Source organism: Otolemur garnettii, unplaced genomic scaffold (genome assembly GCF_000181295.1).
Source record: "Otolemur garnettii isolate 467f Iridium unplaced genomic scaffold, OtoGar3 scaffold00023, whole genome shotgun sequence".
In the NCBI taxonomy this organism is placed as follows: Eukaryota; Metazoa; Chordata; class Mammalia; order Primates; family Galagidae; genus Otolemur; species Otolemur garnettii.
This window is the reverse complement of record NW_003852418.1, coordinates 21,195,930-21,207,632: the sequence shown is the minus strand read 5'-3', so window position 1 is coordinate 21,207,632 and position 11,703 is coordinate 21,195,930. Positions and strand designations below refer to the sequence as shown.

The window sequence follows — 11,703 nt, the reverse complement described above, 5'->3', positions numbered from 1 at the left end:
AGGGTCGGCCGGTTTGCTTATACAACATGATCCATGAGACACCCCTTCCCTGCCCTTGGCCTGCCCACCCACCCCCTCACCACCCTGCCTGGCTCCTGAGACTGGACCCCAGGGGCCACACCAGCTACACAGGGCCAGCTGGGTTACAGAGCTGCACTTGGCTGCTACATTTGCCAAATGAGATTTGGTTCCACTTTAAAAGTCAAAGTTGTAACAAAAAAAATAATACAGTGAGGATCAAAGCTTTCACCATAGAAACCTTTTTGCAAAATACCAGAACCTTAGACTTAGGCTATGCGCAACTAAACAGGAAACATAGGTCCAGATACCTCCAAGAGGTCACCCATGAATACTTCTCCAAAACAAGTGGCTCTAACTCAGACCGTGTCCAACTTCAGTTAAGTCCAAAACGTAAGTAGCAGGCTGGGAATTCTCCAAACTCCATAAACAAAGTGACCCACTTCTCCCCGTAAGCGCTGAGTTTTCCTTGTGTCCTGATATACACAGCTGTACTTCTGTGCCACTGAGCAGGAGCCTGCGGGAAAAGATGGCGGGCAGTGAATGCATTCTGCAGGCCCTGCAGAGCTTCAGCCCAGGGCAAGCCAGGCACTGCTGCCTGGCGGAGAACAGGAGCCACTCACCCCTGCTCCTACCCTTCCAGAGCCAGGTCAAGCTTCCCAAGTTATGTAACACTGGGGACCGGGAAGCAGCTGGTGGTGGCAAGAGGCCCTGACCACTGCAGATCCTACCTGGCTTTGGTGAGTCTGCACCAGGCACCCAGGACCTTGTTAAAAGCTGGGACTGCGATTCAGGGTAGGGCTGGGACCAAGACACTGGCTTGGAGCAGGCTCTCAGGCTGCTGACCATATGCAAGTAGCCCATACTAACCCCCCCCCCCACCCAGCCTCACCCTCCCACATCTACAGCCTCACTCACAGAACAGTGGGATCCAAGTCCAACCCCTTAAGATTAATTTAGTTGACTGGGTTGGGGGCTATCAGGCAATTCAGAGAACCAAGGCCCTCAGTGTAGCCTTGACACCTCTGGCCCCTCATCACTGGGATGTAGAGAAAGCCCAATCCCTGCTCCACACTCAGCCTACATACTCCTATTCAAACGCCAAAGCACCCAGAAGCTTCCCCTGCTCACCTTGGGCTGTGTCCTCAGACCCTGCCAGTCCCAGCTCTGTGGGACGTTGGGTTGCGACGGGTTGCACCATTGCCCCTGCCTCCTCGGAATCCACCTCGGGAGCTGCGACCACGCAGAAACCTCCCTGACACCCCAAAGGTCTCCGTGTTGAGCTTTCTTTCCTCAGCCCATGTTGTCCGTCTAGAACTAAACCACAGGTAAAATGCTGATTGCAGCAGGTACCTCCTCACAGGATCCTGAGCCAGGCTTTATCTTCAGAATTGCCCAGGGAAGAAAGTATAGGCGGCACTAGAGCCCTTATGGGGAAAAAGGGGACCAGTCAGCACTGGAGCCTGAGGCCCTGGTAGCACAGGTGCTCCCAGTCAAGCCTTAGACCAGGCTGTCTCTTACTGCAGACTAGAATGCTCAGATGGACACACTCATGTTTTTGTCACCAACAGTAAGCAGGTAGTATTATTTATTAAAGTAGCCCCCACTGCTGCTGGGTACAGGAATGGGCCCTCCTAGATGGGGAGTGAGCTGAACACAGTGAAATCCCCTAGAATACCACACATCTCTGGCGAGGGGCACAAGCCACAGAACCTACACTGCTACCGACATGCCTGCTGCTGTTGCGATGACCTTCAGTGTTTCCCATACTGAACTGCACAACTGTCACAGCCACCCCCAGACTATAGCTCCAAGGTGGCACACCCCTCTACTAGGTTCTGCTCTTCAACTGGAAACCCACTGTTCTTGCAGGCTCCATGTGTAAAGAAACAACTACTTCATCCTTCAGGTGCCCAGGCCAAAAATCCTGGGAGACATTCTGAACTCTGCTCACACACTGTCAGCTGATACTGCCAGCACCACCCTTCAAACATATTCATGCTCCACCCCTTCCCTCTGCCCTCACTATCACTCACTCCACTCAGAACACCTGCACGGCTACACTAGTCTCTTCACAGGTCATCAGGCCTCCGGGCTGGCCCACCTCCAGCCCACCACCCCCACAGATGCTATCACATGTCAGGCTGCACCACACCTTGGCTCAGAACCCTCTGATGGATTCCATAGTGCTAAGAACAAAAGCCAAAATCATTATCATGACCTACAAAACCCAACAGGACACCATCATGTCTGTCAGACTTGGCTCCAGCCACTTGGCCCCACCTGCAGAAACTGCCTCACTCTTCACACACCTGCTGCGCCCATGAGACCTGACCATGAACTGTTGTGCCCATACCTCACCCGCTCCGTCACTGCTGCCTTCCCCAACACAGTTAGCCTGTATTCAGTTTATTTCCCTGGCAGAAAGTGAATGTGGGGAGGTGGGAACTGCCCAGCTTGTTTTCTGCTATGTCCTCCATGCTAGTCGTGTCTGATGTTCGATCTGCTGTACAGGTGCGTCTGAGGGCCCACCACACCCACTTCACAGATGTCAGTTACTGTCCAGGTTGTGCACTAGGGCAGCATCTGAGAGGCAGCTGTTAGGTGCTAAGATAAAAATACATGAAAGGCCAGACTCAGTGGCTCACGCCTATAATCCTAGCACTCGGGGAGGCCAAGGCAGGTGGAGTGCTTGAGCTCACAAGTTCAAGACCAGCCTGAGCAAGAGCGAGACCCCAACTCTATTAAAAATAGAAAAACTGAGGCAAAAGGATCCCTTGAGCCCAAGATGGAGGTTGCTGTGAGCTATGACGCCACAGCACTCTATCTAGGGCAACAGCTTGAGATTCTGTCTCAAAAAGATAAATAAAATAAAAACACAGGAAATGATTCCTCGCCGCAAACCACTGAGTGAAAGCTGACCACAGTGAGAACACTCTCGCCAACTCCCTCAGGTAGCAAGGTCTGTAGGCCCTTAGGCAAGGCAAGGAGAAGGGGTGCTGACTGTGGACCCTACCAGGACAGTAGTGCCAGCCTGTCTTAGTGTGGGTGGGGCAGTGAAGACAGGAGGAAACAAATTCAACCTCAGTCAGACCTTCGGGTCAACTGGCTGTCACAGGCTTCCTTCAATGCCACCTACTGCTGGCTCTAGGCTGGTGCCAACTGGCACTTGTGAGTCTATAATGCAGAAGTGTAAGCAACCCTGACTAAAACACATGCCCCGAACGTACGGTCCCAGGTTAGAGTACCTTATGAGTCTCTTCTTGAGACTTGCAGAACCATCATCCTTCCTACTAATGCACTCAGGTTCTCACCTGGTCTTGAGCTCAGAAGAGATGTTGTCAAAGAACGACTTGGATTTGTCATAGTAGCAGTTGGGCCCCAGAAGGTCCTCTTCAGTAGGAGTTTCATCATTCTGAGTCACCACAGCTGGGTCTTTCTCTTCTCCCTTCTCAGATTTGTCATCTGCAAAGCAGCAGAGCATAGTAAGGTACAGAAGGAGCTATACTCACTCCCTCCCAGGGTAAGCCTATCTAGGTCCACCCAGCTGCTGCCCTCCAGCACAACACTCCCCTGAGCATGTTCTGCTAGGGGGAGGACTTGATGTCATTCTGCCCTCTCTCCACAGCACACAGTCTGCACCTTACCCAAACACAACTGTGCTCACCCCCCACCCCCCATTACCTGCCACACACTGGCCAGGCTGGTCACCAACCGCCTGGCTTGCCCTGGTGCCCACGGTCATCTCTTCCTACATACTAGGGACACTCTGGGGGGATAATTTTCATGAGTCAGACCTTTAAAATTCAGTTTCTTTTTAAATTCTTTGTCAAGCTCCTCTCGGTTGAACTGAGCATTGGCACTCTCAAAATCGAAGTCACCCTCAAACTTGATTGTGTTTTCTTTGACATTAGTTGGACGGTTCTGCCCTCGGGAGCGATTCCTGGTTCGCCTGTTCCCTGTGAGGAGAAAGGACAGCCAAGGCTTAAGCAGGCCCCAGGGCTATGCTCTCCAGCTGACCTCACAAGAAACTTCCAGGAACTCGTCAAACAACAACCCAGGGTACACTCCCACTGATTCACTTGACTAACCTAAAACAAACAAAAACAACAACAACCCAGGGCAGCACACATGAGAAGCAGCCACACCCAGCACCCCAAAACCATCACCACAGAAGCAGGCAGGAGGGGACAAGCAGAGCTCAAACATGTGTGGCACCCCAGAAGTCATGTGACAACAGGGATTACCTGATCGCCTCCTCTGAGGTCTTCTGTTCTCATCATTCACCTGCCCTTGAGTTTGCACAGAGGCAGGCTGGACCGCATCTAAAGTATAAAAGGTTAAGAGTCAGGCAAAGCTCTTCCAGAAGACAGAACCCAGCCATGGAAGCAGGGTACCACCACCACACGGGGCACACAGCAAGAGGAGGCACCTCGGGAGGCTGCTGCATGGGCCTGCCCTGCAAAAGCACATGGGTTTAGGATGGGGCACTGTATTTTTTAATTTTTTAAAAAATAACCCAGCAAGTAGTGTGCCACTTTTAGAACACTGCACAAACTCCAGGGAAGAAGTATTCAAGTACCGCTGGCAGTCTTGCTGCTTGGCTGGGCCTGGCGAGCGGTGAGCTGCATCCCCGTGGTACCCTTGCCGGGTAACAGCTTTTTGGCATTCAGGTTATCAACAGAACCAGTCTGGACAGCCTGTTCCACCATGGGGCTCTTGCCGACTGGGATGGATGGAAAACCAGCTCCTGAGTTGAGGAGGGAGGAGGGTTTACAAACAGAGGAAAAAGAAGTCATCTCACACCTCCAGCCTCTTCCCTTCTGGCTGGCACTGAGGGAAGGAAAGCAGGGCCACCACCTAAAGGTTCTACAAAACCCCAGCAAAGCTCTCCCAGACTGGTCTACTCCCTGAGGTGAGGCCAGGCCAAGTAGCATGAGAAGGCCTGTTCACCTCTAGATACCCTAGACCCTGAGCTCCCTGAGTTAGGGAACCTCAAGGAGGGGACAAACTACCTAGCCTATAAAGAAACATCACTCCAAGAATGTAGAGACAGGTCTCCTGAACTGCTGAGCTCTAATCTTAAAGGGACTCAATGGTCCCCAAACAATGATGGATTCAGGATCTGAGAACTTGTTTCTTTCTGGTCCACACTGGAGAAGAAGTAGCCCAGCCTGGATCCTCTACAAAATACAGCAGTCAGACTTTAAGTTAAATTCCAGAACACTGTCATTTTTGTTTAAGGCATAAAAAAACTAAAAAGGATGAAGTTGTAAGAGCTGACTTAAGAGAAAGTAATAGCCTGCAGTTCTCCCAAGAGCAAAGGCCCACCACAAAGAGACAAAGGATTCCCAAGCAGCCCTTGGTTAAGGGCTGTGCCCACAAGAAGCCACCCCTAGGCATCCCAGAGCACGAGATGAACATTGTGACACCAAGCCTCTGGAACCCTAAACAAAGACAGGAGCACCAACCGCCTGCCCACCACCTCCCTTTCTTTTGCCAAGTTTAAGACCCATGGGGACTCTTTAAACAGGGCAATTTGGGACTGGGTGGAGGCAGATGGAGATCTGAGACAGAAAAAAACAAGCCCTAACCAAGAGGCTATTGTAAGGAGGAGCAGCCCAACACACAGGAAGACTGGGTATGTCACCTTATTTTGTAGATGAGACAGAATTACAATAGTTGAAAACCTTCTTATATAATGGAAAAGAAAAAAAAAAAAAGAAAACCTCTTTATAACCAGATCAAGAGAAGCCCTCCAAGAGCAGGTGGGAACGGCTTCATCTATAGGCACCTAAGTTCTCCCTTGGCAGGAATTAACCTGGTCTGTCACCTCACTTAGTGTTACTATCCCTGAAAGACAAACAAAGCTTTGACTGCTTCCTGCTCATACTGTGCCTGGACAGAGCAAGGATCTTGGGCTTGTTTACTTTTTATAAAACTAAACTAGTTAAAACAAACAATCTTACCCTGTGAGCAGTTTTACATAAATGCTCCTAGTAACAATTAAAGGGCTTAGTGTTAACTGCTTCTCTAATGCAAATACATGAAAGTCCATGGGGATTGAGAAAGCAACACGTGCAGAATGACAGACTGACAGCAGGTACAGGCTGCAAGCACAGCCCCAAGCACTATGTTGGACTAGGGCAAGCAAAGCCCCCAGTGCCATGTGTAAAACAAAGACATTCACAAGAATCATCAACACCAACTCCAGAACTTTAGGGTAAATGAGAAATGTCAGGAAACCCACAGGTGCCACCATCCCACACAGAGAAAGGTGGTGCACACCAGCATTAACAAGCCAGCCATCAGGCAGACACTGCCCACGTGGACAAATAACTGGGGACTGTGACCCAAGTCCCCTGTTTTGAATGCCCTGAGAGAGTAACCTATGTGTCGCACTGATCAGAGAGCAGCACAGCATGGGAGGTGCTCAGGGGAGTTCCACTGCAGCCATCCAAAACAGGTTACCCCAGGTGCACGGCTTTCTGCGCACAGTGCAGTTTCCCCATACAAGGTGGCATGTGGCACAAGTTAAAACAGATCCTGCACCCAGGGAGAGTGAACAAAGCACTCCACTGATTCTAATCCCTTCTTTAAAAACTGTGGTAGTTCATAAATCAGGACTGTATGTTGAAGCAAATAAGCAGCTCAACTGAATCCCAGGCTTGGCAAATGATCTGTTCAAGCTACTGTTACTGTCTACTGGTTTACCCCTTGCTCTTGGCATGGTTTGCAAGACAGCATGCAGTTCTCCCAAACTGCGGTTACCCTTGGCAGTGAGCTGCTGTGGCTCTGAGGACATGTCAAGCTCTGAAACGGGCTGTGGAGATGGAGAAGAGCTAGGGCTGGAAGCAGCGGCTGAGGCTGGAGGGCTTACCAACTTCTCTAAAAGAAGATAAAGGAGAAAGAGCAAAAAAGAAAGCACACAAATAAGTCAGGACATAACTTGTCTTGTGTCTAACAAGCTTGGAAAGAGCCAAGCAACCTCTCGTAGGCATTGCTCATACAAATACATTTTAGAAACACAGTGAGCCAGGCTGAGAAGGCCACCTGTCACACAAGAAATACCAATCAAGACAAACATGATTTATAGCAGCAAATGACCCAAAGAACTGGTCTAGACCTAATCAGTGCTTCCTGTCTCAACTCCCTTAGGCTGGAGTCTGAGCGTGGGTGGGTGATCACCTGCCAGCTCCATGCTCTGAACTCAACTGCAAAGCCATGCCCAGGTCAAGGATAAGGTGGAGTCTCACATTACACCTTGAGGATAGAATCTTACCTTGGAGCTGATTATCTAACCTTGGCTGAAACCATTTTTGAGTAAGGCATTTACGTAGAAGAGAGAACACAATAGGTGGGTATTACATTCAACTTTTCTCACAGGCTGACAAACCTGCAAAGAGCTAGAACTCAGCTATGATTTATTTTTTTTAGCTACCAGATTCCACAATGCTATCGTTTGTAGTATTCTTTTAAGCCAAAGATATTTTTAAAAGATCAGGCTTATGATAAATTGTAGTATTAAATATGTAAAATGTATTAATTATTTCTTCTTTGAAGGAGCTATATATACGAGGACTTCCACCTAGACCCACATTGGTATTTCAAATAAATTTTGATTTGTTTCATCTGCTTCCAAACTCAGACTACTGGCTTTTACCCTCAGTTAAGTAGTCACTCTGCATGGTTATGAGCTAAAGTTGCGTTGGATGATTTACTAAGTGTGAAGTAACAGAAGTCAGTGAGTTATGAGCTCAACCTAACAACAGCACCTTCCCCACCCTTGGGGCCTGGTGGCACTTCCTGGCAGTCACTTCCTTCCAGGCATGGTGTACCAAGGAGAAACAGGTTACTCACCTAGCCCTAAGGAGGCGGCATATTGCTGGCTGAGCAGGGAGCTGGCCGCCAGCTGGCCGTAGGGTGGCATCCCTCTGAAGGGGCTGTAAGGCACATGCGGCTGGAAGGGCGAGGCAGAGGCAGAGCCCAAGGAAGACTGAACAACGAGACACACGATGAGAATGGCACACAGCCAGCCTATCACCCCAAACCCTGCATTTAGAGCGGTCGTTCAGATTGGAAGCAGAACCCTATTGCCAGCCTATACTCCAGAGATGCTGCAGCAGTCCTCAGGGGTGTGAGTTTCCAGTATGACAACCAGCTGCCTTCTCCACAGTATTTCATTCTCAGCTACACCTGTCCACGTAATTCTAACCTGAATTTCTCCTAACTCAAAACTCTCAACTAGTTCCCAACTGCAACTAGGTAACAGGAGGAAAATGCCCTGATTCCTGACACCCACTGGGGAAAGACTGACATTTTCCTAAACATCCTTTTTCTCTCCAGGTACCTCAGCCTTCAGGAGCACTGCTGCTTGTTTCAGGACTGACCCCCACCACTCTGTTCACGTGGCCATTTCCCCTTTGTTCCTTAGGCCTGGCTCAGGTACTTTCATCTTCTGAAGTCCCTGAGGACCCTTTCTCCAAGCCTTCAGAAGTCTGGCCAAGGCTTTTCCATGTACTCCCAAAGCTCACCCTGGACAATCCTGCTTCTAGGGTGTAGGCTCAGTCCCAGAGACTGTGCAGTCTGAACCCCAGAAGAGCTAATGAATATTAAAAATAATTTGTTTTCTTTGCATTGAGAGGGGAAAAAGAGAAACTGAGCATTTAAATTTACAAGCTAAAAAAATATTAACCTGAGCTCTCTGGTAATCCTGGGCCAGACATGCCATAACCCAGCAGGTGGGCATGAGACACCAGACCCACAGCACTGGATGGCACATCTGCCAGCATGAGACAAGTCTGCCCTGCTGGTGTCTCAGCTTCATGCCACTCAGGGATCGGACTTCAACCAGAAACTAAGGGCAAGAACCATGTCCCAAGCATCTACCCTTTCACACTATACATACCACCACATGCTCCCCACCCCAGCATAGACCTGTCTCCAGTGTGCACACACAGCCTCCCAGGACCCCTCCCTAGGCCATGCTCTACAGCACATCACCTACTGTCAACTACACAAACCAACACCTTCTGCAGCAACATCAATTGCCTAGACAAAATTTAAGCCCCTTTTCTTTAAAAGGCTAGTCTGCAGCTGGGCAAGGTGGCTCATGCCTATAATCTGGGATCTAGGGTGTAGGCTCAGTCTGGGATTACAGGCATGAGATAGAGGCAGGTGGATCCCTTGAGCTCAGGAATTCAAGACCAGCCTGAGGGCTCAGTACCTGTGGCTCAAGTGGCTAAGGCGCCAGCCACATACACCTAAGGTGGGGGCTTCGAATCCAACCTGGGCCTGCCAAACAACAATGATGGCTACAACCAAACAATAGCCAGGCATTGTGGCAGGTGCCTATGGACCCAGCTACTTGGGAGGCAGAGGCAGAAGACTTGCTTGAGCCCAGGAGTTGGAGGTTGCTGTGAGCTGTGATGCTACGGCACTCTACCCAGGGGGACAGCTTGAGGCTCTGTCTTAAAAAAAAAAAAAAAACACAGCCTGAGCAAAAGTGAGATGCCCATCTCTACTAAAAATGGGAAAACTAAGACAAGAGGACCACTTGAGCCTGGTTGTTTGAGGTTGCTGTGAGCTGATGCCACCAAAGCACTTTGCCCAAGGAGACAGTGACGGTACTCAAGTGGAGCTCTCTGGCCCAAGAGAAGACATGTGGAAAACAGCCCCTCTCAGAAGAGCACACCCGAGAAGACAGAGACACACTTACTTGCACAATAGCAGGATCCTGAGGGAGTGTGTGCTGGGCTTTGGGAGGTTCACACACAGTAATATCTTTAATATCACTTCCTCGGAAAATGATGTACTCATAAATTTCCTCTCTCGGGGGAGCAGGCCTATCTGTGGGGCGATCTTCAGTACCAAAGGATCTCACTTAGGAGTTGAGAAAAAGAAGTGTTAGGTTGCTGATCAATTCTCTTGACTCTATAGCTCCCAAGCCTTCCAGAAGACAGGTGCCCTTGCCCTGAGCCCGACAGTTCCAACAATTCGATAACCACCACTGTTCAGCAGACAGTACCCAAAAGGCACCAGCTGGTGACGCTCCAGAAGTTCTAGGTCACAAAGATGACAAGGAAAAAAATCACAAACCTCCCCAATTTCCTGAAGCCCCAAGGTGCATTCACACCCTGCACAGAGCTCAAGGCTAAACCCCCTCCACACTGCCTCCTGCCATTGGAGCCCCCCCACAAACACGCCTGAAGAGCAGGTTCCTGATGGGGGACTGGGGAAACCGGGAGCGCTCCTCACCCTCCCACCACAAGCCCTGGAAAAGCCCACAAAAATAACAAAAGGGACAAGGGAGTCCCAGAATTCCCACCCCCACCAATACGAGCTTCTGTTTCCATAAGGCAGGCCTGAGCCCCAAGGACTTCTTAAGGGTGTTAATCCCCAACCCACGGCATCCTCCTCCTTAGTAGGTCCCCACTGTCTCACAAGACAAGAGTACAGCGCTACTGAGCACTGGGGACCCTCCGTGCCTCAGTTTCCCACTGTACCTCATGGCAAATGCAGTAAAGTACCAACGGCTCGGTGAGCACACAGCCTGGGAGCCAAGCCAGACCCTGCAGCTACGCGGCCCGTCTGTCCGGGTTTGAGCGCAGAGCGTAGATAACCCCGGAATCTGGAAACCTACGGCGCGTGAAGGACCCTGGGCCTCGCAGCAGACCCGCTCCCCACCCGCTGTCTCCGTAGCGCGCTCCCTACGCCCGGAGGACCAAGACAAAGAAAGTCTAGGCCACCCGCTGCCTGCGCGAGCTCCTGCCCAGAGTCGCTGAGACCCCGCTTCCCCGAAGTCCCGCAGCGGCGCCCATAGGGGTCTATCACAAAGGGTGAGCCTCGCAGCCCGAGCGTCTCGATAAGACCAGAAAGGCAGCTTAACCTGGGCGCAGCGAGCCGTCAACTGCGGCTTCGTTTTCTCGGAGGTTCCGTTAGCCCCTGGGATCTGTTCAGGGTCAGGCCCCAATCGCCTAATTAGTTCCAGAAGGGCGTGCAAGGCTCTCATTTCCTCGCACCCCAGCTCCCTGGGAGGCACGGGGACGCCCCAGCCCCTGCGCCCCGCTTGGCCCTGCTCCCCGGGACCGCCCGCGACAGGGGGGAAGTGTGGCCGGCGGGAGTCCCCCTCGGCCACTCGGCCCCAGTGGAGGGGCAGCCCGGTCGAGGGGGCGGCGCCGTGGGAGCCGGGGCCGCCCCTCCCGACACCCGGCCGAGCGCCGGCCCGCAACGACGCCTGCGGGAGCCGGGGGGACCATTGTGCCGGCCGAGCGCGCCCCTGCGGGGAGTGGGGCGGGCGCGCAGGTCGGGGCGTCCCGGGTGAAGATGCAGGCGGGGATCCTGGCGCCGGACCCCGAGCGCCGCAGGGCGGGGCTGCGGGCCGGGGGCTCAACGCCCGCGGCGCTCAGCGCGGGGCTGCGGGCTGGCGGCGGCGGCGGGCTCGGGCGGTTGGGCCGGCAGGTACGCGGGGCGGGCACCGGCCGCTACCTTTGGCGAGCGCCACGGTGGAGTTGTCGGTGTCGATGGTGTAGAGGATGCCCTCGTAGCGGATCTGCGCCTTGGAGATGAGGCTGATTTTGCTGCCCAGATACGGGGTGCCTGAGGAGCCGCTCATGGCGGCGGCCGGGGCGCGCCGGGCCGCGGGAGGGGACGAGCGCCGGGCCGCGGCCCGCTCCGCCGCCGCGC

At 52.2% G+C, this 11,703-nt stretch overlaps 1 protein-coding gene across 2 annotated transcripts; it reads right to left on the bottom strand.

The window, feature by feature from the left end:
* Positions 1–241: 241 nt before the first annotated feature.
* LSM14B (LSM family member 14B) lies at positions 242–11,697 on the bottom strand. 2 transcript variants are annotated; one of them, XM_023512043.1, is made up of 10 exons: positions 11,506–11,697; positions 9,737–9,900; positions 7,879–8,014; positions 6,790–6,906; positions 4,601–4,768; positions 4,266–4,343; positions 3,816–3,977; positions 3,333–3,483; positions 1,150–1,335; positions 242–535 (listed from the first exon to the last, which is right to left on the bottom strand). In XM_023512043.1, exons 1-9 carry the CDS (start codon positions 11,630–11,632, stop codon positions 1,164–1,166), a joined length of 1,275 nt encoding a protein of 424 aa, XP_023367811.1. In that variant the 5' UTR covers positions 11,633–11,697; the 3' UTR covers positions 242–535; positions 1,150–1,163. The 2 variants fall into 2 exon arrangements, with proteins under 2 accessions (XP_023367811.1, XP_012659352.1); XM_012803898.2 differs by lacking the exon at positions 6,790–6,906.
* Positions 11,698–11,703: the final 6 nt, after the last annotated feature.

Excerpts from the sequence above, each read along its gene's own strand:
- LSM14B (XM_023512043.1), bottom strand. The coding sequence starts at position 11,632 with ATGAGCGGCTCCTCAGGCACCCCGTATCTGGGCAGCAAAATCAGCCTC. Across the intron at positions 9,901-11,505 it reads CACCGTGGCGCTCGCCAAAG|TGAGATCCTTTGGTACTGAA; the intron begins GTAGCGGCCGGT and ends TCAACTCCTAAG. Across the intron at positions 3,978-4,265 it reads ACCTCAGAGGAGGCGATCAG|GGAACAGGCGAACCAGGAAT; the intron begins GTAATCCCTGTT and ends TTCTCCTCACAG.